This window comes from Bubalus bubalis, chromosome 20 (genome assembly GCF_019923935.1).
Source record: "Bubalus bubalis isolate 160015118507 breed Murrah chromosome 20, NDDB_SH_1, whole genome shotgun sequence".
NCBI lineage: Eukaryota > Metazoa > Chordata > Mammalia > Artiodactyla > Bovidae > Bubalus > Bubalus bubalis.
In genome coordinates, this window is record NC_059176.1 from 918,062 (window position 1) to 945,452 (window position 27,391).

The 27,391-nt window shown below is 61.9% G+C and overlaps 1 protein-coding gene and 1 long non-coding RNA gene across 10 annotated transcripts in view; one reads left to right on the plus strand and one right to left on the minus strand.

Moving 5' to 3' along the window:
* Nucleotides 1–22,501, minus strand: part of PACS2 (phosphofurin acidic cluster sorting protein 2) — a 63,926-nt gene extending 41,425 nt beyond the window's left edge. For 6 of the 9 annotated variants that reach the window (XM_025277448.3, XM_025277450.3, XM_025277447.3 and 3 more), the window contains exon 1: nucleotides 22,323–22,497. In XM_025277448.3, the coding sequence (XP_025133233.1) occupies nucleotides 22,323–22,441 (119 nt within the window). In that variant the 5' untranslated portion in view covers nucleotides 22,442–22,497. Of the gene's footprint in view, nucleotides 1–22,322 lie in introns of all 9 variants that reach the window. The other 3 variants (XM_025277449.3, XM_025277452.2, XM_025277453.2) reach the window with 3 other exon arrangements.
* Nucleotides 21,379–26,821, plus strand: LOC112582614. Its single transcript, XR_003107023.2, has 2 exons — nucleotides 21,379–21,912; nucleotides 26,641–26,821. It is a non-coding gene; the product is annotated as an uncharacterized LOC112582614 (long non-coding RNA).
* The last annotated feature ends 570 nt before the right edge of the window (nucleotides 26,822–27,391 follow it).

Consider the following 27,391-nt stretch of genomic DNA (forward strand, 5'->3'; position numbering starts at 1 on the left):
ATCCATGGATAAGCTACCAGCTGCTTTTATGCTGTTTTTCTTCTTTTCAAATGTTTGTAAATTTTACCAGGTCTTGCAAGAATTAAGTCAGACCTCATATGAAGTGTTTCAGAGAGTGAAAAGATGTTTTCTAAACCGTGACACTGCCCATTTTACGAGGGGAGAGAACCATGGAAACCCCCAGGGAAGCGAAGTGCATGTTTCAGCACTGCTGGTCCTGCGAGTCGATCTTCTATCAGCCGGCCTTCCGGAACTGTCACTGGTTCAGACATCTTCTACAGGCTCTTACATTGTCCATTCGAACAACGATGCCATCGCAAATGGCAATGTTGTTTCTTTCGACCCAATCCGATCTGCTTTTCATGTCCTGTTGTGTTGTCCAGCTCCTCAAGGATAATAGTCACCTTTCTTCTTGGTTTTAGAGATAATATTTCTAGTGTTTAAGGATGGTGAGTGCACAGCAGTGAAGTCCAGTTATCTTTCTGCAATGATGGAAACATTCTATAACTGCACTGTTTAATGCGGTAGTCAGTAATTACCACTTAAAATATGCTGGCCAAGTACAGAACTGAATTATACACCTTAATGTGGGTGCATGGATTAATCAACAGCCAAATATAAGTGAATATATTAAAATTCGTGCAGGTCTGCAGATTTTTAGTAGGTAACCTACAACAAGTGTTAGCCACTCAGTCGTGTCTGACTCTCTGTGACCCCATGGACTGTAGCCCTCCAGGCCCCTTAGTCCATGGAATTCTCTAGGCAAGAATACTGTGGGTTGCCCTTCCCTTCTCCAGGGGATCTTCCCAACTCAGGGATCGAACCTGGGTCTCCCACCTTGGAAGCAGATTCTTTACCATCTGAGCTACCAGGGAAGCCTATGGACAAGTTAAACTGCCTATCTATTTCTATATTCCTAACGTGTGTGTGTGTGTGTGCGCGTGTGTGTGCGCGCGCACGCTCTTTCGTGACTGACTCTTTGCAACCCCGTGGACTGTATGTGAGCCTGCCAGGCTCCTCTATCCACGGGATTCTCCAGGCGAAAATACTGGAGTGGGTTGCTCTTTCCTCTTCCAGGAGATCTTCCCGATCCAGGGATCAAACCCGGGTCTCTTGAGTCTCCTGCATTGGCAGGTGGATTCTTTACCACTAGCACCACCTGGGAAGCCCATATCCCCAATAATGTCTCTTAAATTCTATCAAATGCTTTTTCTGGATATAGCATATGAAGTTTCTCTTCACTCTGAATGTGATAAAAATAATTAGTACTCTAAGGTTAAATAAATCATTCACATACTCCTGAGATAATTTCTGTCATGAGATACTTTTGCCTTTTTTTATCTTGTAGGGATATTTTTTTCCTGTCATTTTCTTTAGAGTTTTCACATCTATGTCCATGAGGTCCCACTCTTGCGCTTCCCCTGGGCGTCTCCATGATTCTACTGCCCTCATAAAACGGAGAGTGTCACTTTTAAAAACATCTTTTCAAACTCTGGAATACTTCATATGAGTCAGAACTTAATTCTTGGAAGACCTGGTAAAATTTACAAATAAAACCATCTGGTGTTCTCTGGAGAAGAAAAGGGATTTTAATATAACTGGTCTCTCCACATTTTCTACTTTACTAAGCCAGTTACTAAGTAATTCATATTATTTCTAGAAAAACCTCCTACTTACTTTTCGTGTTTACCGGCAACACTTACGGTGTCTTCAGCTTTACCTTTGTCAGTTCCTTCCAGAACCATCTGTGCGTGTGCTTTGCCTTTCATTACTTTTGCCGGTTTGCTATATTATTGGTCTCCCCAAGCAGTCGACTTCTGGCTTTTGTTAATATTTAATATTGTTTTTATTTCATTAAATTTTGGTCCTGTGACCTCTATTCCTCTGTTTTTATCCTAAGCTTCACCCTGATCTCTATACAGCTTGAGCTGGGTGCTCCCATGGCAGAAGGCTTAGTCTCTCACTCTCTAACATCTGCATTTAAAATGAGGCATCTCAGTGTTCAGCGTCAAACCCACACAGGACAGCAACTCAGGTTTCGACAGCACAGGGCACCCGCCATCCTGCACGCAGGGCAGCGCACTGCCACGCCAGGGTTCCCTACCCCCAGGAAGGGCGGCCCCAACACCGCCCAGCACTCTGATTTCACAACCCCCACCACAGACATGCTCTGAGCCTACCCACCCCCGGTCCCTCCCTGGCCCGTCTGGCCCAGGCCCCTCCTCATCCAGAGGGTCCCAAGAAGGACTGCCCCTTTTTCTGTCCGAGTGTGGATGCACAGAAGAACTGTTTCTGCTCTGTCTTTCTGCATTTGGTGGACTCACAGCTGGTTGATGGACAGCACACTCACCCCTTCCTGCAGCATCTCATTAGGCTGTCCAGCCGACAAGCTTTGCTCGGTGTTGGGGGAGCCGCTATATCTGGGGTGCTTCGTCACCCAGTCGTGTCTGACTCGTTCTGACCCCATGGACTGTAGCCCGCCAAGCTCCTCTGTCCATGGGATTCTCCAGGCAAGAACACTAGAGTGGGTTGTCATGTCCTCCTCCAGGGGATCGTCCCAACCCAGGGAACAAACCCAGGTATCTGGCATTGCAGGCAGATTCTTCACCGTCAGAGCCAGCAGGGACCACCTTAAAGACAGGTGTGGAAGACATCTCTGCGCACGAGAAGGGGATGCCCATGATGAGCATGAAAGGGCCCCAGACACACACTCCAACCCCAGAGTCTTTATTTCCAGCTGTGCAGGCAGAGCTGAGCCTGCGTGACCACTGCCAGCACGGAGACACCCAAGGGACGACACATGTCTGTGGGCACTGGCAAAGCAGAAACCAAGGAGCGCGTCAGGAGTCAGCTGTGGGTCCGCAGAGCTGCAGCACTGCCCGCAGCCCAGGACCCCTGGACAGGCTGGGCTCCAACTGGGCTAAAGGCAGTGTGACCCCTCAGAGCACCTCCCGCCACCAGATGGGTCCCAGGAGGCAGTGCCGAGCCCCTGACCCTGGGGGCCTCTGTCTCTCCAGGCAACGCTTGGGGCTCAGGTTTCCGTGTGCCCTCAGGTCAGTGGGCCCCACAGAGTGCATTCTCACAGAATGGGGCTCCCGGGCTGCTGCTCGGTGCCCATCCAGCTGGAGGGCAGGCAGGCCTCCTGGGGTTAGCCCTCATGTGGCCCCTTTGCCAGATGGAGCCGCCCGTGCCCAGGACAAGGGCCTGCCTGGGCTCTGGACCGAGTCCGGAGGAAGAGGGAGGTACCAGTGGAGGGGGAGTGGAGGGAGAGGAGAGAAAGGGGAGGGAGCACCCTGGGGGAGGGTCAGGTGCGTCCTCTCTGGAGCTGACTCGAGGAGGACTCACATGGGGCCTGGCACACAGGGTGCCGGGCCTGGGCCGGGGCGGGGGGGTGTCACTGAGCTCAGGGTCGGGGTCAGGGCCAGGGTAGATGGACACCAGGCCCTGGGACAGAAAGCAGGCAGGCCGGCAACAGAAGATGATCGGAGTGCCCTGGGACGGGAAAGCAGGGCAGCAGGGACCTCGGGTCACCCGACAAGGCCCACGCAGAGCAGAGCACGGACCGCCGGGGACAGGGCTCTGCCCAGGGGTTCCGGCTACGCAGGTCCCCAAGGTCAGGGAAGGCGTGTCGGGGAGGGGTGAGGAGAGGGCCCCGTGTCCAGATACCCTCAGTTTCTGTGAGTTACAAAACCAGTGATGTTTCAGAAAGTTCAGGGAAACCTAGCTTTGCGGACGTTTTTATACACAGGCCCATGGGACGTTTCCATGGACAAGAATGGGAGTGGACAACCCCCGCCAGGGGCGAGGGTAAGCCAGTCTGTCCAGCCCTCCCCAAGTCACCCGCCTCAGGAAGGAGGCTGAGGGTCCCCCCAAGGCCCCCCAAACCTGGCCAGCACCTGCGCCCACTCCCAGCACAGAGTCCCAGCCCAGCCGCTTCAGAGCCTGGGCTCTGATGCCGGGGCAGTGGGCACTGCAGAGGGCACAAAGCCAGTTCTCCATAGAAGACCGACTGCCCCCCATCCTGCGTGTGGGCGCCAAGCAGACACAGGAGCCTACGGCCCAGATGCCCAGGGGCATGGGCGTGCCCACGGACCAGGGTGGGCACCTCGTTTAGACCAAGTTCCCTGAGCCTGGGCTGCATTCGGCTGAGCGAGACTAGGTGGGGCAGGGTCTGGACGGAGCTCCGCAGGGTCCGCGGGCCCAGGAGGGCGAGGGGCGGAGCAAGGAAACTTCTCCAAGGGGCTCAGCAGGCCTGGGGGTCTGGAGGCTGCTTCTACCCTGAGCAGGACCCCAGGCAGACGTGCCCAAGCCCCGCCCAGGGTCCCCACTGGGAGTCCAGCCGGGCAGCGGCGAGGATCCACGCTGGTGAGCCCCCAGGCATCTGCTTTCAATGCTTCCTCACCCCTGGAGGCTGTAACTGCCGCAGCTGTGTGGGGAAGAAGTCTGCCAACGTCCACCTCTCTCTCTACTGTGGTAAAACACACGTAACGTGAAGTTTACAACCTTCAAGCAGCTGGCCCCGCGGCTTCAGGCACACTGGCACTGCGACGCCCCATCACCACCTATGCCTCTTTCCCTTTGTGAAACTGGAACCCTATCCCCCAGCTCCCTGACTCCCCATTCTGCTTCCGGTCTACTAATCCAACTGTGCGACGACCTTGAGAGAGGATCGCACACAACCGGCCTCTGCAACTGGCCACATCACTCAGCACGTCCACCCGCGCTGCGGGCTCTATCAGGTCTGCCTTCCTTTTCAAGGCCGGGTCGGCGTCCCTGTGTGGCCCGAGCGTGTGGCCGGGTCACTCTCCCCATGTGGACCAAGTACGTGGCCGGGTTGGCACACCCGTGTGGCCCAAGCACGTGGCCGGGTCCCTCTCCCCGTGTGAACCGAGCACGTGGCCAGGTCACTCTCCCCGTGTGGACCGAGCACGTGGCCAGGTCGGCGTCCCCATGTGGACCGAGCACGTGTCCGGGTCACTCTCCCGTGTGGCCCAAGCGCGTGGCTGGGTCACTCTCCCCGTGTGGACCGAGCACGTGGCCGGGTCACTCTCCCCGTGTGGACTGAGAGCGTTGCTGGGTCAGTGTCCCCGTGTGGACCGAGCACGTGTCTGGGTCACTCTCCCTGTGTGGACCGAGCACGTGGCCAGGTCACTGTCCCCATGTGGACCGAGCACATGGCCAGGTCACTCTCCCCGTGTGGACCGAGCATGTGGCCGGGTCAGTGTCCCCGTGTGGCCCGAGCGCGTGGCCGGGTCGGCATCCCCGTGTGGCCCGAGCGCGTGACCGGGTCACTCTCCCTGTGTGGACCGAGCACGTGGCCGGGTCATTGTCCCCGTGTGGACCGAGCACGTGGCCGGGTCGGCGTCCCCGTGTGGCCCGAGCGCGTGGCCGGGTCGGCGTCCCCGTGTGGCCCGAGCGCGTGGCCGGGTCGGCGTCCCCGTGTGGCCCGAGCGCGTGGCCGGGTCGGCGTCCCCGTGTGGCCCGAGCACGTGGCCGGGTCAGTGTTCCCCTGTGGACCAAGCGCGTGGCCAGGTCGGCGTCCCCGTGTGGACCGAGTGCGTGGCCGGGTCAGCGTCCCTGTGTGGTCTTGCTGTCTTTGCTCGTCCCTTCACACAGCAACACAGCCTGGGTGGACGTCCGCTCTCACCTCCTGTGACCTGTGCCTCAAGGAACCCAGGGAGGGAACACTCGAGAACATGCTGCTTTCAATCCCTCAGGACCTTCACCCAACGTGGGACAGTGGGGCTGGGGGCCATTCTGCCCACCGATTTCCACAGGAGACGCACTGGGCCCGGGCCGAGGAAAGCTCTGGGCACACCAAGGTCCCTGGAGGACAGGGGCCAGGCACCCAACCCAGGGGCTGTCCTGCTCCTCAGGACTCTAACCCTTCCTGAAATCGGAAACACGGACGTTACTGTGAGCAGACAGAGCCAGACACGGCTGTGAGATGCATTGCGGTGCCGACGGCAGACAAAGGACTGATGTCCCGGCACAAAGGCGCCCACAGAGGAGCCGCTGGGGACAATCGGCCCACAGAGGCAGGCAACGGCACCCAGGCGGCTCCAGGGGGGCAGAGCCCCCGCCCGTGGCACCCCGCCTCCAGGGCCAGCCGGGCCCACGCTACCACCCTACCCGTCGCCCCGGTGTTCAAGCAGAAAAGCTGCAGCTCCACAGAAAGCGACGAGACCTCAGCAGACACCCCCCATCAGCCACCAGGGACCCCTCCCAGTGGCATTTGGGGGCAACCCGGGGCGTCAGGAGACCAAGTAAGGGGGCGCTGCCTGCTGGCGAGGGGCTGTCTCCCAAGGCGCCAGCTCCACACCCGAGCCCGGCACCCTGCCCGCCTGCCTGTGTGGTCTCCTTGGGTCCAGAACCGTCCCGGTACCCTCGTTATACTCCCTGCTGCACTCAGACACACACAACGTGCAATCAGCCAGCCTAACCACGTCCTAGGGCACAAGCCACTGGCACTCAGCACGCTCCCGGTGCTCAGCGACCATCACCTCTAAGTCCAGGACCGCTTCACCAGCCCAGGGTCCCTGCCCTTCCCCACCACCCTGACCGCGCAGTGGCGGCAGGTCTCTCCTGGTGGGCGTGGTCTGACGATCTGTACAAGGGATCACACACATGGCCTTGGGGGCCAGCTCCTCTGCCGGGCAGCGCGCCCTGTGTTCACCCACCTGGCAGTTGTCAGGACACACTTGGCAGTCTGGGCAGCCGCCATGAACATGTGTGCAAGTGTGGCTCCAGCCCAGTTCCTCCTCTCAAACAGGGGTCTGCTGGCCACGTGGGGACGCTGCATCAGGCCTTTTTACTTTTCAGTTTTTGGCTGAGCTGGGTCCTCACTGCGGTGTGTGGGCTCAGTAGTCACAGAAGGCAGGCTTATTTGTCCTGTGGCATCTGGCTATTCAGTCACTCACTCGGGTCTGACTGTTGTGATCCCACAGACTGCAGCACACCAGGCTTCCCTGTCCTTCATCATCTCCCAGAGTTTCCTCAAACCCATGTCCACTGAGTCTGTGATGCCGTCCAACCATCTCATCCTCGGTCGCCCCCTTCTCCTCCTGCCTTCAATCTTTCCCACCACCAGGGTTTTTTCCAGTGAGTCAGCCCTTTGCATCAGGTGGCCAAAGTATTAGAGCTTAAGCATCAGTCCTTCCAGTGAATATTCAGGGTTGGTTTCCTTTAGAATGGACTGCTTTGATCTCCTTGCAAGTCCACGGGACTCTCAGGAGTCTTCTCATGCCCCAGGGCCTGTGGAACCTTAGTTCTCTGAACAGGGATCAAAGCTGTGACTCGTGCCCTGGAAGGTGGATTCTTAACCACTGGACCCTGCATCGGGCTTCTGAAAGGCTGCCCCACCATGTCCCACCAGCAGCGCTAGGCTTTGGCGCAGGGCAGACCATGTGGGTCCCCAGGGCTGGTAAGTCCAGCCCCCACAGCGTGCAGCCCACGAAGGACAAGGACAGTGCACCCTAGGCTTCCAACAAACACCAGTGCCGGGCTGGCCTCCCAGGAGGACTCAGCCTCCAGGCACTCAGACCACAGCAGTCAAACCGCGGCCACCTGGGGGGCTACCTCTGTGCCCCAAACGGACTGACTGTGTGTAAGTGGGAGGGAAAACGAGGGGGCCTTTTGTCCCCAGGGGCTGAGCCTGTTTGCAGGGTCACTGTCTGCCCCAGTGGGGGCTGGGGCCCTGCGGCGGCCGGCAACCCCAGGCCTGGCCTGAACCCCAGGGACTGGCCAGCCCGGGGGCAGGACAGGCCCACAGGCAGCGCCCTGGGGGCTCAGGCTGCAGGTGCACATGGGCAGCGTGGGTGCCCCGAGGCGCTTACTTTCAGGACAGTCCAGGGCGGGGCCGGGGCCGGGAGCCTCAGGCAGTGTCCAGCTCCCTCCGCACCCAAGCGCTGGTTGCCTGCTCCAGCCGGAGGCGACTGCCAGTTCCAGCTGGCCCAGCTTGGCTGTCTCCGGTGCCCAGGCCTCAGGACACGGCTGCTTCCTGCTAATCAGGAGAGAAGGTCAGAGGTGCCTTCTCCGCTTCCCTGCCTGCTATCGTGGGGCTGGGATGGCCTTGCAGGAAGCGAGGGGCAGGCAGGCGCCTCAGCACCAAGGCCGGGGCCCTGGCAGGGGCCACCATGAGCCCCATTTCCTGCCGCAGCACAGGCTGCCCCCATGGGGGCCGGGGCACCAGGCGGTGGGTGTAAAGTCAGAGAAGCCACGCACAGGAGGAGCTGGCCATGGCAGGATGGCCCGGACAGGCATGGGGGCCGCGCAGAAGCCGCATGGGCCCAGCCATCCAGAGAGAGCACCCGTGTCCGCAGCCGGGAGGCCCCCAAGGGGCTGGGCAGACACTGGAGCGCCATCTCAGCACGGGGCCTGTGCCCAGCGAGCAACAAGGCCATCGGGACCCCTCCGTGGGCCGTGACGACCAGAGACCCTGGGCGTGAGGGCAAAGGGGCCCTGTCAGGAAGAGCCCGAGCCCAGCACGTCCCTACAGGCAAGCAGCATTACTTGGGGGGATGGCACGGTCAGCAACGGACGTGGGGCGTGGAGGCGAGCTGGGCACCTCAGGCACCTCAGGGCCAGATCAGCGGCGCAGGAGGCCACCTCCAAGTAGCAAGACTCACGTGGGGACCGTGAGCCCAGCGGGCCGGGAGCGCTGCCTGCACCTGCTGAAGCCCACGGCCGCCTCCAGCCGCGTACTCAGAACCGGCCTGTACCATACCGGGCGGGACCTCCCATGGGGGCGGTGAGGAGGGGCCCGCGTCCCAGCCCCTTTAGCACCCGGCTTCCCCAGGGCTCAGAGCGACGACCCTGGGCTTCCCCACAGTCCAGGCACAACCCAGGCCTCCCCAGCGAGGACCCACAGCCGGCTCTGGGGACCCCGAGTCCAGGCGGCACGGTCCTCAGTGACAGGCTCCCCAGAGGACGGCAGTGTGTGCAGACGAGCAGCCGCTGTGGGCCCCGCCCCTCCCCAGGCCCCGCCCCACCTCAGGCCCCGCCCTCCCAGGCCCCACCCCACCTCAGGCCCCGCCCTCCCCAGGCCCCGCCCCACCTCAGGCCCCGCCCCCGCCTCAGGCCGGCTCCCGGGAGGGGAGACCCTGCCCTGCCAGCTGTGGGACTTGGCTGTCTGGGGTGGTCAGGGGGCTCCAGGTCAGATGAGAAGGGGTCCGGGAGCCAGAGGGCAGGGCGGGGGCCCAGGCCTCTCTGACATCTCACAGCAGCTGGTCCTCACACCCGACAGGCGCGGGTCCAGGCTAGAGGCACACCCAGCCCCTCCCAGCACACACCACTGCGGCCCCCTGCCCAGAGGCTCCAGCGCCGCAAGGACTCTGGGGCACAGAGGGGCTGCAGACTCTGCTGCTACTGCTAAGTCGCTTCAGTCGTGTCCGACTCTGTGCGACCCCATAGACGGCAGCCCACCAGGCTCCTCTGTCCCTGGGATTCTCCAGGGAAGAACACTGGAGTGGGTTGCCATTTCCTTCTCCAATGCATGAAAGTGAAAAGTGAAAGTGAAGTCGCTCAGTCGCGCCTGACTCTTAGCGACCCCATGGACTGGAGCCTACCAGGCTCCTCTGTCCATGGGATATTCCAGGCAAGAGTACTGGAGTGGGGTGCCATGGCCTTCTCCGACTCTGGTTCCCCCTAAATCCACGTGAGACTACATGATGCTGTCAGGAGAAGCGACTTCTGGGGATGATGAGGGCGGAGGGTGGGGCCCTGGTGAACGGGGTCAGCGCCCTTGTGGAGGGACTGCAGGGGGCTCCTTCAAGACCCCCCTGTGAGAACACAACAGAGAGACACACTGAACCAACCTGCGGGCGCCGTGGCCTTGGGCCTCCACCCTCCAGAGCCTGAGAACTAGGGGCCTGAGGTCCAAACCCCAGTGTCCTGAGAACTAGAGGCCTCGGGTCCAAGCCCCAGAGCCTGAGAACTAGGGGCCTGGGGTCCAAGCCGCACATCGGGGTGCTTCACTGAGCTTACGGTGGACATGGGGTGCAAGTCTCCTAGGAGGACTTCCCCTCTGCCCCAAGCAGGCAGGTGTGCCCAGGACTGAACTCACTCAGGAGTCATGGCCCCGGCTTGGTGGGGGCGGGGGCAGGGGGTGTCACTGGGCTGTGGTCCAGCAGGACGCTGAGCCCGGAACCCACGCCCAGGGCTCCTCTACCCACACCTCCTCCCGCCTGTGCCCCAAGGCTCCTGCTGAGATGCCTCCCCCAGGGAGCCCAGTAGGCCCCCACCAAGGGCTGGGCGCGGCATCCACTGGGCCCCCCACAGCCGCCCAGGGGGCTCGGCAAAGGCAGGGCTTCCGCTCAGGGGTGCCCCTGGGCCCTGGGAGTGCCCGCCTGGCCCTTGCAGTCGGGACCGGCACTGGACACTGCAGGGCGCGGCCCTGTCCAGGAAGGGGACTAGAGAGGGGAGGAAGCAGGGCGTCCAAGTGGCCCTCAGACGAGAGTTCCTCCAAGAGCTGGGCAGACAGCGGGTCCCAAGGAGGAGGAAGCAACTGGGTGACAGCAGACCCCCCAGCCAGCCAGACCCCGGAAGGCGCTTCCCAGCAGCCAGAGCACACGCGCCTGCGGGGGAGCCACTGGCGGGCGGCTTGTCTCAAGCACGTCAGAGCCGCCCCCAGGGTCCCCCGTCCCAGGGTGCAGGGCCAGAGCACGTCAGCTGGGGGGGGCGGGCGTGTGGAGGCTGATCCCTTGTGAAGAGGGTCTGGGACCAGGCCAGGGGGGCAGGGTCCCACACTGTAAGGTCCCCACATGCTCAGGAGGGACCAGCGGGAGAGGAGGGGTGCTGCGGTGCAGTGTCCCCCACCCAGCAACCAACGGGGAGTCGGAGGCAGGCGGGGGGCAGCCCGTCCCCGCTGTGACCTGAGCTGGAGTGACGCCCACACAGTGGGCCCAGGGTCCCACAGATGCCCACGAGCGCCCTGCACCGCCCAGCCCCAGGAAGTGCCGTGCCTCCACCTCCGCTCAGACCCCCACACCGGACCCATCGTCAGCCTGTGTGCCCTCCTCAGGCCCCTCCTGGGGCTCCCACTCACCCAGACTCTGCACCAGAGACACAGGGCACGGCCCCAGAGCACCCCTGGCACCAAATGGCCATGCAGGTCTGAGACACAGACGTCCAGCCCCCCGGTTTCCCGGGGACCCCCTCCTCCCTGGACCGATACCTCACAGCCCCAGCCTCACTCCATCACTGCTGGGAAGCAGGGCCACCCGAGAAGAGCAGCTTCTCACAAGAGGTTCCCAGCGCCCCCATCACGGCACATCCCCCCCCCAACTTCCCCCCCAGGGTTCCCATCACGGCACCCCCCATTGCTCCCTCCTGTCCCCCATCACAGCACCCCATCCCCCCACTGCCCTCCCAGGGCCCCCATCACGGCACACCCCCCAAATGCCCCCCAGGGCCCCCATCACGGCACCCCCCACTGCCCCCCGGCCCCCCATTGCTCCCCCCGGCCCCTCCATCACAGCACCAGGTCCCCCACCATGCCCCCCCGGCAAGGGCACTCCCCCCTGCCCCATCCCCTCTGCGCAGTCCGCCGCACCGGCCCTCCTGGAACCACTCGGCCCCGCCCTGCGGCATGATTGCCCTCTGCTCCTACGTGTCCTGGCACCCCAGGTCCATCCCCCTTCTCAGCCACACCGCTACCTTCCATCTGGGAGGGGGACGGCCTGTCAGGGCTGAAGCCAGGGGAGAGCAGGGTCACTGAGCGGGGGCCCCAGGCTCGGCCGCTTCTCACCACAGACCCGGGGTCAGCCCGGGGCCCCCGCTCGCCTGGCGTGAAGCCTCCACTGTTATCTGCTTGGGCCCCACCTCACAGCCTGTCCTCTACAGAGGGGCCCCGGGACCCTGGGGTGCTTCACGACAAGCTCCCTTTTCCCACCGCAGGGCCCCTGCCCTGCTCCGTGAGCCCGCGTCTCCCCGAGACGGGATGCCAGGTGCACCTGCTCCTGGGGAATGAACCCAGAGAACGCACCGTGGACCCGCAGGCTTGTTCTCAGCGAGGCAGGCCAGGCCTTGCTGCTCACCTGGGCCGCATCTGTGGGAAGACGCTGCAAGTGTCCCCGGCCCACCTCGACCTCACGCAGCCACGGAGAAGCCCTCGGAGCGAGCACAGGCTCTGTCTCTGCGCGTCTGCCCTGCAGCAGTCCCTAGGAGGTGCCCGGGCCCCAGAGCCCCAGGGTCAGGTGAGCCGGGGGGTCCGCACACCCTTGACACCCCTGGACGCCCAGTGTCCCTCCTGGACCACCAGCCAACCCGGTCCCAGGACGTCCAGACACCGCAGGCAATCCCCCAACGTCGATGGAGTTGCCGCGCCAGCCACAGGGGTGTGGAGGTGGGGGGAGGGTCGCGTCAGAGCCGGGGGCGGGGTTGGGGGTGGGGTGTGCAGCCCGCAGCCGTGCAGGGCCCCCCACGAACCACAGCGCCTCCCAGAGGCCTGGCCGGCACCCCACTGCTCTGCAGCACGCACAGGCCCAGCGCCAGGCCACCTGACGGGGGTGGGGGTGAGGTCAGCCTGCAGACCGCCGGCCAAGCCCCAGAGGAGCCCGCTGTACCGAGCCTCACTGATCCGAGTCACCGGGGCCGTGTCGCACACCCTGAGGAAGACTCTGCGTTTGCTCTCCTCCAAAAGGGAACTGGAAAGTGGTCTCCTCAAAGGTCTGACCGACACGTCTCCTCTTTATTCCCGTCTCCTCTTTATTCCTGTTGCAAATAACCTAATGGGAAACCCCACTGGGCCCCCCAAGGAGCCGTCTCCAGCAGAAGAGCCCAGTGGGGCCTACGCAGCTGGCCCCCTGCCCGTGGGCGGCCCCAGAGCCTCCTCCACGTGTGGACGGCAGCTCTGCGCTCCCATCGGGCCCAGAGCACGTGCAGGACAGGGCGCCCCAGCCCCCGGCGACCGTCCCAAGCAGGGGCTGGTGTGGCCTCTGCAGATGGAGCGCTGGCCGTTGGCTGAGCCAAGCCCGAGGCCCTGGGGAGGGCGGCCAGCTTTCTCTCCAGGGAGCTGGTGCCCAGGAGGAGGCTGTGAAAGGGAACCAAGGTCGGGAAAGCCAGGCTCACCGTCGGCTCCCTACAGACTTGCTCCTCTGCCCACAGAGGCGGGGGAGGGGGGTCCTCCCTCTGTGCCAGCACTCCCCTGGAACAATCTTCAGCATCACCCCAAAGCCAGCATGACACTGTGGCTGTGGTGAGCCCAGCATGGCCCCGAGGGTGCAGCAGCCCCCCCAACTCAGTCACTCACTAACAGACCCCTGAAGCCTTCCATGCACCCCCACCCTGGGCAGGCCTCGGCGGGCAGTAACGGGCCCAGACGACCTCCACCGTCTCAGGCATCAGCGCCGGACACTCAGCCTTTCCCGAGCCCCACCCGGGAAGCCTCCTGGGGGCTCATGCCAAGCGGAGCCCCGCCCCACCCACACTCCTCTGGGGGGGCCGGCTGGTGTGCACCCCGGCACCGCATGGACAGCAACGGTATTTGTGAACGCGCTCCACACACCGCTCGCCTCCCACCAGAGCCGGGCTGGCGGGAGGGCACACGGTTCAAGGTGGTGACTGTGGTCCACTCGCCTGCCAGCGCGTGACGGCACTTAAGCCACGTCGCACCAGACGGAGCAGAACGTCTGGAAGCCAAGCTGAGGCCCTGGAAAGCAAACTGACGGAAGAGCCCAGCCCACCCCTCTGCATGCAAAGGCAGAAAGGTCTGCACTGGCCACCGCCCAACAGAAGATATGGCACCATCGCCTCGAGGGTGGCTGCAGGGCTGGGCAGCGAGGCTCTGGGAAGGGACGGGCCCGAGGTCCCAGCTGCTGCGGGTCCACGGCTCCTCACTAAGGGCCTCCCTGTGGGGGCGTCACCACTGTTTGGATGGGGACGCGTGCCCCACAGACAAAGCAGGCGGGGACAAAGGAGCCCAGTGCCAACAGGAGGTGGCACGCGGCCTGTTCAAGTGGCTTGGGGCAGAGGCAGCGGAACCCAGTCCACCAAAGGTCACAGCCACGTCTGGGCAAAGGGCAGTGCCTCCGAGGGGCAACCCCGCCTACAGCGCTCTGCCTTTGGGGGCAGCGACGCCCAAGCCCACACGATTCTGCTCAGGCCTCGAGCGCACACAGGGCTGCCTGTGCTGGACAGGAATCACCCCACGAATGCTGAAAACAGAGCCGGGATGGGAGACCGGACACGCGCGGCCATTAGGCTGAGAGACCGGCATGTCTGCCAGAGCAGAAGAAGCCAGGCCAGGGCACCCCACTCTGTGCCGGCCACTGGGGGCCCTCGCTGCTGGAGACCTGAGCCCCTCCTGCAGACCTCACCTGTCCCAGCTCCTCCACTGCCTCCCCACGCCCCACCAGTGGGGCAAAGGCGCAGGCCACCAGGAGCACCCCTCCTGAGAACGGAGCTGGGGGCGGCCCCACAGCAGGGAGGCGCTGTGGCCTGGCTGGGGAGAGGACGGAAGGCCAGTGGGGCAGTGGGGACCGGCCAGCTGCCGCGGGCCCAACAGGAAGAAGGGCAGACCCAGTGCACAGCGTCCCCGTCACCGCGCAGCTCCAGGTGCTGTCAGGACCCAGACTGGCCTGACCATGCAGGAGACCCTAGACCTCGGCCTGACCTCCAAGGGGGAGAAAGACCAGCCCAGCAGAGTGGCTGCTGCGTGCCCACCGCGCTGAGGGGCTCCCAGAGGACACGCACCTCTCACCTCGGGGGCACAGCAGCGGGCGGGGGCCACATGGAATACACAGAGCTTCACTAGAAACCCCGTTTCACAGGCAGGGAGGTCCTCATGACGCGTCCTGGGCCTCCGCAAAGCCCCCCAGCCGAAGCCGCGTCGGGGCAGAACGGGACTCAGCTTCCACAGATGCCCGCGCTATTCTGGGTCCACTCTCGGCCACTGTCGGGCACCAGGCACAGATGCTGGGAGGAGCCAGCAGCTCACGCACTCACCGCCCTCCATATCCCAGAGCCCAAAATACCCAGCACCGGCAGGAACAGCTGTGAGCCAATTCCCACCGAGGCCGGAAGCCCAGGGGCCAGACTGCAATGTCCAACGGGCCCAGGCCGTGCCCGCAGGGGCCACGCCAGGCCGGTGGGGTCTGGCTGGGCAGCGGTGCCAGGACACGGCCTCAGAGGGTCCTATCCTGCCACCCACCTGCCCGAGCACCCCTACCTCGGTGGCCATGGGTCACTCCGGCCACAGCAAGTGACGCTCAGACTCCCGAGGGATCCCCAAGACCCGAACTGGAGTCTCCACGTGCAGAGCCCCCAACTCTCCAGACTGCTCTCTGGGGCAGACCTTGGCCCCGCCCACCCGCACTGAGGCCCCCCTCTCCCACCTCGCTGAGGGGAGGGGGAGCCAGGGTTGGCGCCTGGATCCTGGGAAGACAGGAAGGGCAGTGTGCCCGTGAGCGGGGCCCATGCAGCTGACTGCCCATCACAAAGCGTCACGGGAGACACCGCCTGCCCCAAGCAGCTGCCTCCTTCCACACTCACCCTCGAAGGCAGCACTTCTCGGCACTGAGCCCACCTTGCCACCTGCTGGGGGGGCAGCCCACCGCCCAGGTGTGCACGGGGCCTGACACTGCCATCGTGGGGGCAGGAAAGGTGGTGACTGCAGCAAGGGGCCAGGCCTCCTCCCGAGACCCCAGTCCGCAGGCTTAGACGGCTGAGATCACAAGCCCCGGTCTCTCCCTCAGCGCTGCTCTCGCCTCTTGAGAGCCCCAAAAGCCCAGCCCACTCTCAACCCCGACCTGCCCTCCCAACCCCACCCACATCCAACGCACCTCAGCCTCCAGCTAAATCCATGCCCACCAAACAGATCCATGGCCTCCCAGGAACTCCAAACTCGGCCTCATGCTCAGCCACAGGCACCTGCCCAGCACCACTCCATCACGGCTCTGCCAGCAGAGGGGATGGCCCATCTCACCCGCTTGCAGGCCCTCCTGCAGGCTGGGGTGCCAAGCCGCATGGACACGTTTCCACAGGGAGGAGGGCTGAGGACTGGCTGTTGAAACAGGGAGGAGCAGAGCCTGCCCGGCGGCCAGTCTGTGATGCCAGAGGAAAGGGCAACTGCATGTCCACCGAGTCCAGAGGCAAGGAGAGAGCTGGGAAGAGGAGAGTGCCTGAGGACTTCCCAGGAGTCATGAGAACCTCCTTCCCAGAGCCCAGAGCCCAGAGCCCAGTGAGCCCAACTCAGGAGAACCACCGCCCAGAGCCCAGAGCCCAGGGACCCCAACTCAGGAAAACCACCACCCAGAGCCCAGAGCCCAGCAAGACCAACTCAGGAGAACCATCCACCCCAGAGCCCAGTGACCCCAACTCAGGAGAACCACCCACCCCAGAGCCCAGTGACCCCAACTCAGGAGAACCACCCACCCCAGAGCCCAGTGACCCCAACTCAGGAGAACCACCCACCCCAGAGCCCAGTGACCCCAACTCAGGCACACAAGAGAAACCCTCCCCCCCCCTCCCCGGACACCAAAGAGATGACCACAGAGCCGCCGGGGAGAAAGGACAGACCTTCAAGCCAGTCACACCCGACTGACACTGACCTCACAAGAGCCAAACTGAGAGCCACGCTGGGGAGACGTCGCCTGGGACCCCAAAACCGGCAGGACACCCTCTGGGACAACAGAAAGCATCTCAGACACACTGAAAGAATGTGAGTTATCTGCAGACCCTCACTGAGGAGAAGCCTAAAGATGTATTTTCAGACAGAAGGAGGAGGGAAGATGGAGCTTCTTTGGTAGCTCAGCTGGTAAAGAATTGGCCTACAATGCAGGAGACCCCAGTTCTATTCCTGGGTCGGGAAGATCCACTGGAGAAAGGATAGGCTACCCACCCCAGTGTTTTTGGGCTTCCCTTGTGGCAAGCTGGTAAAGAATCCGCCTGCAATGCGGGAGACCTGGGTTCAATCCCTGGGTTGGGAAGATCCCCTGGAGAAGGGAAAGGTTACCCACTCCAGTATTCTGGCCTGGAGAATTCCATGGACTGTATAGTCCATGAGGTTGCAGCGAGTCAGACACAACTGAGTGACTTTCACTTCACACTTCTGAGATGCAAAAAGAATAAAAAAGTGGTGAGTTTTGAGATTAATCAAGTATTAACAATAGAAAGTAATAACAATAATCTCATACGGGCTTAAAAAGACGTTAAATGCTCCACATGAAAGCACGCAGACGTGGAGCGACAGGTCAGACTCACGTGGTCTAAGGTCCCTGTTGTTCAGGAAAAGAATGTCCAGTTACCCCGAACCACAACAGCAAGCGTGCAATTTACACGGTAACCACGTAAGCACTAGAAATAGTGACAAGTTTCAAATTAATAAGAAATGGAAGAAGGGAAAAACCCATGCACAATAAGGTACAATGAAAAAGAGAAACTCAGAAAATAAAAGGATAATAAGGACAAAAATAAAGTGGCAGACATGAACCCAACTATCAGTAACTTAAACAAATAACAATGGACTGAATGTCCTGGTTAAAAAATAAAGACTGTCAGATTAAATGAAAATGAAATCTAGATGGTGCCAAATAAAAAACACACAGCCAACCTGTGAGGACACAGGAAAGTTTAAAGAAACAAGGTGGGGAAAGATATAGCAGGCAGATATTTCCAAAAGACAGCTGAGCGCTACACTGTTACCAAGTCTGTCTGGAGGGAAAGCTCCGCTGGGTGCCGGTCAGCCCTGATCACTCAGGGCCTGTGATTCCGCAGCTGTGTGATCTAAAGACAGAGCTCCGGGGGAAACAGACAACCCCCTCCAGGCTCGGAGACTCTTCCGTGCTTCCCAAGTAGACAAGAAAGGTAAAAAACCTGAAGACACTATAAGCCAAGCATGACCCACAGGGACAGGCATCAGACGTGGCACCACCAAGTGCCAAACACAAGGCCCTTGTCAGGACGAGCAGAGCATGCGTGGACGCTGGCTTCAAACGGAGCCCCAGAGGAAGTCCTAACATCCTGAGGACCTGGTGTCACACTGACCACCCTCTGTGACCACAACACAACTAAGTTAGAAACAATCAAAGGAGAAGAAATGAATTCAACAATGGAAATATAAGAGAAAAAAGTCTGGATATGAAGAAACTTTGAAATATCCATCCCACCACGTTAAAGAAGGAAAAACGGAAAATTTTTTGAAGATTTTAAACTCAACAACTCTATGCATAAAAGCTTGTGAAATGCAGTCAAAACATTACTTATTTTGCAGCTTTAAAATCTTACAAAAGGGACTTCCCTGGTTATGTGGTTAAGAATCCACCTACCAATGCAGGGGACACAGGTTTGATCTCTGGTCTGGGAGGATGTCACCTGCTGCAGGCCAACTAAGCCTGGGCACCTCAGCGACTAAGCCCGCACTGGGCGCCAGGAGAGGCTACTGCAGAGAGGAGCCCGCGCGCCGCAGTGCAGAGGAGCCCCGCACACCCCAACCAGGGAAGCCCGCACGGCAACGAGGGTCCAGCGCGGCCAAAGGCAAATGAAAACACGAGTGATTAGAAAACCGAGCACAGAAGGAAAGGAGGGAAAAGGAGGAGCTGCGTATCCATCCTAAGAGATCAGAACACGGACACGAAACGAAAACAAAGAGTGTAAACAGGAAGGAAGATGTAAATGTTCATTAAAAAGGAACTTGATGGACCCTTGGTGAGATGGATCAGCGCGTGGACGCCCACCCACTCGGTCAATGGGAGGATCACAGGGGACAGCTCTATAGGTCCTGCAGGCACTTTTTTAGAAAAAGAACATCAGGGACAACTTTTTGCCAATCAAGTTGAAAATCGGGAAAAAATGGACAAATTCACAGAAAAATGTATTTCTAAAGCTAACTGAAAGGCAGGGATGGGGGTCCTACAACCATTAAAGTGGTTAAGTCAGGAGTTACCCCTGGCCCAAAGCAACCTGGAGTCAGGTCCCCTGACCGGCAATCTCACCATCGCCTGGACGTTTAGGGAACAAACTCCTGCTTCGCACAGACATGCGTGGGGCAGCTCACTCTGCAGGTATCTTGGCATCAAAATCGGGTAAGGGCAGCGGATGAGCAGATTACAGACCCCAGGCAGAGATGCGAAGTCCTGAGCAAAGACTGATCCCATCTGCCTGCCTGCGGGAAGGGGACCAGGGCACCACCACACTGGCAGCCGCTATGTTTCCAAGAGGGAGAGGCAGGTTTAATGCTGGAAGAGCCACATCAGCAGGGAAAGGAGCAGGACGACATCCGGCTCTGGGTGTTTGATCACACCCAGCGCCCGCACACTACAAGCGCCCGGCGCACCCCCACGGAGAAACCCAGCGCAGCCTCCTAAGTGGCTGAAGGTGAAAAGACGGGGGAACACAGGACCCTCACAGAACGGCAGGCGGGTGACGCCTGGGGAGCGTGGCCCACAAGGCGGCCACGGCCCAGGCAATCGGCACTCGCCCTGCCGTGGGCTGCAGCGGACCCAGCACGCAGACGCCAAAGCTTACGCTCCAGCTGCAGCCCCTTCCGGAGGGTGAGCCAGGCAGAGGAGGCCGACAGGAGGGTGCACAGGAACATGAGAGCTCAGTAAGCTTGCAGAGATCTGACCCTGTGACGTCAACTCACAAACCTCAACGGGACGGAAAATTAGGGGACGAGTGCAAGGGTTCAAAATGCCCGAGACCCCACTGAAGCGGGTCGAGGGGTGGGTGGGGGGTGCGGCAGGAGGCTGCCCAGGGAATCCCCGCAGGGGCAGCAGGACACCAGGGCTGAGGGTCACTGCAGGGGGTGTGGTCTGTGCCCCCAAGGAAATCCAGGAAACCAAGCCTGCCTCTGTCGCAGCCCCACGGGCCTGGCACCATCTCCCAGGGAGAGCAGAGAGCTCTCCCAACAGCCCTGGGGAGGACAGACCACAGGACAAGACCAAGACCAACACCAGGCACACCTTGTTGGGTGGCAGCACAGCCTTGCGGAGAAGAGGGTGCTTCCAACACAGCGCTGAAAAGGGATTACTGGCCCTAAAAACCCACTGAGGCTCAAGTCGGGGGATAAAGCAGGAGGAAAAAACTGGCAAGAGAAATGAACAAGAATTTTGCTGACGGGGAAGTACAAGTGGCCTACATCAGTAATCAGAGAAATTCAAATTAAAACCACAATACCATTTCACACCCACCAGATTGGCAGTGATTAAAAGTCAGGCAGTGCTGGCAAGAATGCAGAGCAGCGGGGACGCCAGCGGGGGTGAGCTGGCACAGCCGCTCCGGGAAGCCTCCTGGTAGTAACACCAAGCACACGCCCCCCCAAATGCTACTGCCAGTGTGAGAAGGCCCAGGGTGGGCGCCTCACTAGTCCACACCGGGGGCCGGCCACCGTGCCCAGACAGAGCGAAGACGCATCGCTGTCTCACGGGGACCAGTGAGCACCCACAGCCGGCAGCTCCAGCAGTTAGAACCGGGCGCGTGCCGAGCACACGGACAGAGCGGCGCCTCTGCACCCAGTCTCCAAAAGGCAGGGTGGACAGCCTGCCAGCTCCGGGGGGGGCAGTGGGGCCAGCAGCACCCGTGGGGAGGGCTGCGCTGGGACAGGCAGGGGTGCTCTGTGCCTGCCCACCCTACGGCCGCTGGGCCCCACGCCCACAGAACAACCCTGCCTGCCCTGCCCCCCCCAGCCCCCACAGAGCTGTGGAACCCCGACCCCTGGCGCTGCCTAGCCCCTCCCCCCACACACACAGCAGGGTGGGCGTCCTAGACCAGCTCCATGCCCCAGACCCCCGCCGCCTCCCCCTCCTCACTCTGGTTAAAACCTCAGTGGTCTTTTCAGAGCCCCAGGAGGCTGCTGAAAGGTGCAGGAAAGGCAGGCTGCACTCCTAGCTCTGGGGGGAGGGAGGGTGTATGTACACGCCAGGAGGGGGGCATCTGTGACCCCAGGGAGAGCAAGAGGTCTGGCGGGGGGGGGGGGGGAGGTGCTGACGATGACAGCAGAGAGAAGGAGCACTGTGCGGGGCGGGGGGGTCCAGCATGACCCGACACTGGGCCCAAAGCCAAGATGGGAGAGAGGAGGGTGGAGACCAGGCCTGGGCAGGTAAGACCTCCCAGAGAGGAGGCAAGCAGGCAGACGTCCTGTGAACACCCCACCCTCCCAGAGGCCCACAGAGGCCGGGAAGCACCCAGCCTTCCACCGGGCACAGCCACACCCTGAGCTGCGGGCCCCGCGCTTGGGAGGGCACCCTGGCACCTCTGCGTGCCCAGCACCTGCCCTGCACACCTGTTGAAGGCACCGCGGCAGAGCACACCCCTCCACACACACGGCCACGTCCTCCAGTCCCGCCGGGAGGTCTCCCCAGGGAGAGCTCTTCCTGGCTGCCTGCCTGCAGCCCTCGTGGCCTGGTGTCCACTGCAGAACCAGGCCCTGGCATGACTCTTGTCTCTCTCCCCGTCAGCCTGGGAGCTTCCTCAGGAAGGACCACTGATTGGGAAAAAACCCACAGAGCTTCCAGCTGGCAGGAGAAGCAGGGGCTGGCCACAGCGCTGCCCCATGGGTGAGCCTCCTCCAGCTGTACTGCTGGGGACAGGACGCTTCTCCACCAAGTGAAGAGGGCAGCGTCTCTGGCGATGGCATGATGCAAGGAGCAGTGTTTATGTCCAGGAAAGTCCCCAAATTACAAAGCACAGTGCAAACAGAGAAAGGGCGGACACTCCGGCCAGCAGGATAGAGGAATAGGGCCAGACCCTCAGAAGGACGAAGGACGAAGCAGTACAGCTGTGGTCCGAGATATGTGTGTCCTCTGGACACTGCGCACCCCGAGAGTGACTCCCAGGCCACTCAGGCTTGACAGTGTGGCCGGACGCAAAAGGAAATCTATGGTACCCGGTGGAGAGAGGAGACACCACACCCTAAGTCAACTCCACCGGCACCGCAGCGGTAGGCAGGTGCAAGGATGCCGGACGTGCGCGAGCCAGGTGAGAGCCCGCGAGAGCCCGGGGGACCGCGCGGGGCCTGAGAAAGCCGGCGCCGCTTCCTCGGCTGCACTGGACCTAGACCTCAGGGACCATCCACGCGTCCGGGCTCGCGCGCAAAGAAAGCGCGCGCCCGACGTGGGGCGCCAAGGCCACGGCCCGGGGTGGGGATCCCGGAACGGACGGCCCCCGGGGCAGGCCGCCGGTGGGGGTCCCAGGGTGGTCGGTCCCAAGCGGGGACCCCAGGGTGTACGGTCCCGGTGCACGGCCCGCTGGGCGGGCCCGGTGTGCAGGTCCCGGGAGGCCGGGCGAGGGTGCAGGCCCGGGCGGGGGCCCGGGCGCGAGGTCCCCGGGGGCCGGTCCCAGGGGCCGGCAGGTGCGCGCGGGAACAAAGCGGCGGGCGGGCGGCGTACCTGGGCACGCAGCTGGGGCTGGAGCCGTCCACCTCCCAGGTGGCGAACAGGTTCATGGGCACCGGCGTGTTGAGCGCGGCGGGCGCGCCGGCCAGGCCCAGGCGGCCCCGCTCGGCCATGGCGCCGGCCCCCGCCGCTCCCTCGGCGGCCTGGGCTGCGGCCGGGCCGCGGACGCGCGGGGGGGGGGGGGGCGGGCCGGGCGCGCGGAGGGCGGCGGCGCGGTCACATGGCTGCCGGGCGGTGGGGCCGGCCGGGCGGGCGTCGGACAGGCCCGCGGGCGGCGACCAGGCTGCGGCCGCCCCGCCCCGCCCCGCGCGCGCCCGCGCGCCCGCCGCGCGCGCCCGCCCCCGGCCGCGCCGCCGCCGCCCATTGGCTGGGCGCGCGCGCCCTCTCCGACTCGTGCCCAATCACGGCGCGCGGAGGGCTCACCGGAAGTGAGGTTCGCGCGCCCCCTCCCGCCGGCGACCCAGGAGGCGCCCCGCCCCCGCCCCCGGGAGCGCGCCCCCGCGCCTGCGCACAGGCCCCGCCCAGAGCGCCGCGCCCCGCCCCCCGGGAGCGGCAGGGAGGGGCTGGAGAGACCCCGGGATCCGCCTGTGACCCTGAGCCCCACAGTCCCCGGCCCGGCCTCCGCGAGTCCCCGACCCCCAGAGCTACGCATCCCCAAGTCTGCCCGCTCCCACGCTCTCCCCGCGTCCCCTGACGCCCCCCCTTTCCCTGCCGTGCCCCGTGTCCTCGGCCCCAACTGCCTGGACCACCCGCCAGGCCCCCTGGAGTCCTCCGGAGGCTCGCCCACCCCGCGAACCCGCCTTGTGCCCCCGGCGTCCCCTCGCGCCCACCCCCGCCCTGACTGCCCCCGCGGATCGCCTGGGCGGGACGTGAACCCGGAACACCGGGGTTGCGGGGGCCACCGCATCGCCCTCCCCCACCCCGAGCTGCTGCCCGCGGGAGCATTGGGGCGCCCAGGGGCTCGGTGTGCTCCTCCACAAATTCCCTCTGGAGTGTCCTCTTTCTGCCTCACCCTCCTTATTATCCAGCAGTGCCCTTTCTGCGGTTTTTACAGATGACACTGGAGAACAAATGTCGGAGCAGAGGCGGCCCTTGGTGTGGGGCTCCCAGTGAACTCAGGGACCCAGACAAGGAGGCAGTGACCAGAGCTGCCCACTGGGCCAACGGGGCAGCGGAGGTCAGGAAAGGTCCTCGAAAAGAGCATCTCGTTTGGGGGCCCAAGGAGGGGTCCCCTCCCCCCTCCTCTTGGCTGCGGTTCTGGTCAGTCACCAGATCCTGCTGCTGAGATTTAGGAAAAGCTGTTCTGGCATCTCTTCTGCTTCTTTGTAGCCACAGTATGCACAGCTGCTTTCCTCCCTGCTCCTGTCTGTGTCTCGTTGTCTACTGAAACAAGCCCAGCCCCAGCAAACCGACTCGCCCTTGGGGTTTACCCTCCAGCGCCCCTGTCAGCTCTTTTCTCCTGCAGCGGTCCCCACGCTGGCTCCCCCACTTTGTAAGAGCTCGCCTCCAGCTCTGACTCCCTCTCTGGAGCTGCAAACAGCTGTGGCTGCTTAAAGCTGGGGTGGCACTTCAGAGAGAACAAGAGAACCTGTGTTCCCCACATGTTCCTGCGCCTTTGGTGGGGTGCAGCTGAGAGCCACGCGGGGCTGGCTGTCCCCGGCCAGCTGACTGGGTGTTGTCTTACATCGCGGCTCCTGCCAGGCAGAGAGTGCCCCCGGGTCTCATACCTCCGAGGTGGGGGAGGGGACGTCCAGAGACCGTGCCGCAGCCCCCTGTGAGGACAGGGGCCTGCTGACCTCAGTGTTCAGCCTGCGGTGGTGCCAGGCAGCGAGAGGTGCAGTGGCCTGAGATGAAGGGGCCACCTGACACATCGTGTCTGTGTGCACTGACATCTCACCCAGGAGAGGACTGTACCTGGGGGTCAAGTGAGGAAATTTGGGGTGACTAAACCATAGATGAGGGGGCTCAATACCAGCTGTGCCCTGCGTCTGCACCGAGCACCACTGTGAGCCCTTCGTGGACCAAACAGCTCTGTCCCATCCCCATTTTACAGATGGGGACACTGAGGCACAGGCAGTTATGCAGTCCCTGGTGGGAGGAGCCAGGGTGTGGGCTCACACAGTCTGGTCCAGAGCTGTCCTGATAACCATGACAGGGAAACGCTTAACTCCTCCTGCGAGGTGGGGAGGGAGACTAGAAGGGTGCTGTGTGCCCTCTATCTGTGGCTTTGTTTACATTTTCTGTTTATAAATGGTGGGACCATATGGACACCAAAATGGTGGTGGTGGTGGTGCGGAGAAGTGGACATCTCACTTTGGGGTCAGAGTCACTTCCTCATCAGAACCTGTCCCATGCATCATCATTCCCTGTATCCGAAAATGACTGGACTGTGTGCCGTAGGGTGAGTGCCCCAAAGGCTGGGAGGACGCCCCTCGGGGTGGCACAGCCTCACACTCCCCACCCCTGACACACACACTAATGTTGGGAGCATCGCTCTCCTTTCGGATGGCTGTTTCTGTAAAACAGGAACTTGGCTAAAGAGGAACCTCTCTGGACGACTGGGGTGGCATTGCTCAGGAGGCAGCTGGAGGACGCGGTTGTCCAGAGCACTGAGGTCCCCGAGGGCACCCTGAACCCCTGTGCTGAGACTCTGACAGTGCGCCACCTGCCTGCCAAGGTTCTCCAACGCCTTAAGGCCTTGGCTTTCCAAAGGGCGCGTTAGGACGCCCGCAGGCTGGAAGGCTCGATGCAGGAAGACAGGACCACGTAGCAGCTGGCAGCCGCCTTCGTGCGATCCCACCCGCTGGGGGGCCCTGCGCCGGCCAGCCCCGGCTCTCACTTTTCTATGGGGCCCTCTGGGCCGCTGGCTCTTGGAAACTCATCCGTCAGTTCACGCTGACTTAAAATGAATCGCCCCAGGCGTGGGAGGCCTCGCGGCCCCCGCCGGCAAGAAGCTCCCCTCCGGGTGCGGACCCCGCGGCGCGTCTTCTTGCGCCCGGAGCGCCGCAAACCCGGGAGCGCGGACTCGGAGGAGGCGGGCGTGCTCCTCGGCCCAGTGGTCTTTGGAGCGGCTCCAGCCGGTCAGGTGAGCAGCCAGCGCCTCCTGCAGGACCCAGGCACCTGCTCGGCTGGACGGCTCCCTCCCGCTCCAATCCGCAGCTTGGCGGCATCTCCTCTCCCCTGGGCGGTGCTGGGAAGCCGCTCTCGGAGGGGGAACGAGACCCTGGCCTGCCCAAGCTCCCAGCAGAACCCCCTTGACGTGACCTATGTCCCATCCAGGCCTGTGGGTGGAGGTCGTGGTGGGGCAGAGGCACCATCACTGGGATAGGACGGGAAATGACAGCGCGCTGGGCAGAGGACAGGATGGCTAGGGAGACGCGCCCTCACCCCTCAGGGCCGTGGTGCTGGGAACCCTGAAGGGGAGGCCTGTCTGAGGCGCTCCAGGCAGGTGGGATGGCCCCTACCTGGCCCAAGAGCCACAGGGGCGGTGGACTCAGCTCGAGGGCAGCCCTGGCCCTCCAGCCATTGGTATTCAACATAGGGGTAGAGATTCAGACACAAGATGTCCACCCTGGCTGAGCTTCGTGGGCCAGGGTGGCACCCAGCATCTATCTCCTGAGTTGTTGTTTTTCAGTCACTCAGTCGTGTCTGACTCTTTGCGACCCCGTGAACTGCAGCCTGCCAGGCTTCCCTGTCCTTCACCATCTCCCAGAGTTTGCTCATAACTCATGTTCATTGAGTCTGTGATGCTATCTAACCGTTGGGACAGATAGTTATAGATGCAATGCAGGAGACCTGAGTTTGATCCCTGGGTTGGGAAGATCCCCTGGAGAAGGGAATGGCAATCCACTCCAGTATTCTTGCCTGGAAAATCCAATGGACAGAGGACCCTGGTGGGCTACATCCATGGGGTCACAAAGAGTCGGACACGACTGGGCAACTGAGCATGCATAGCATTCTGTGATTTGGATATAGTACAACCTGTTTACATAGGTGTCCATTTAGGGTGGGGGTTTAGGCCAACATCATGTATGTGAGAAACCATGTATGTGGCAACCCATTAAAGTGGTCAGATTAGTCCTTAAGACATTCATAAGAGCTCATGTTTTAGAGGAAGGGAGGAAGAAGTTATGCCATCATTATTAATAGAATTTGCTTATATCCTGAGAAAATGTGAGAGAAGAGCCGGGAAAAGTGCTATAACTCAGCAGAACTGAGACTGTTACAGGCTGTAGGATGTAGAGGTGTTTGTTACTCATCCCCAGAAACAGCAGACAATAAAACAACGTGAATCTCTCCTTTCCTCTTCCAGAGGGACAGAGCTCTCAGTCTGTGACTGAACATAGGGCCCAAAGAGGAGAGACCGCATTTCCCTGCCTTCCAGCAGAAGCTAGGAGCATGCAGCTCGACTGTGGACCTCCAGGCCGTGGACCGGTACCTCCTGTCGGATCAGCGGCGACATTAGATTGGAAATAAAGAGCATGATAAGTGCATGATGTGTTTGAGTCATCCCGAAACCATCCCTGCTCATCCTGGTCTATGGAAAAATTGCTTCCCATATCTAAAGGCATATCTACGTGTGTGGACCATGATGCTGGGGGGAAGTCTTCTCTGGGAGGGGCTCATCAAGTGCTCCCCACAAATGGACAGGCCCCAGACGGTCACTGCAGGGACCTATGGGTAATTTTGTGTCCACCCAACTGGCTGCAGGTGCCCAGGTTAAGCAGTTTCTGGGTGTGTGTGAGGGGGTTTTTGGTGAGCTCAGCAGTGGAACGGGTGGTCTCAGTAACACAGGTGCACCCCCAGTGCAGGTGGGCCTCCCCAGGGTGGGTGGGGCTCATCCATCCGCTGAGGGTCTGGATAGAACAGAAGGTGGAGGAAGGTGGGATTTGCCCTTCTGCACCTGCCTCAGCGTTAAGTTGGTGTCATCCCATCTCCAGTCCCTGGGTCCTCAGGCCTCCGGACATGGGGTGACACCACCTGCTTACTGGTCCCCAGCCTGCAAACAGCAGCTCATGGGACTTCTCAGCCTCCGTCATCACAGGAGCCAAGTCCTCATAATA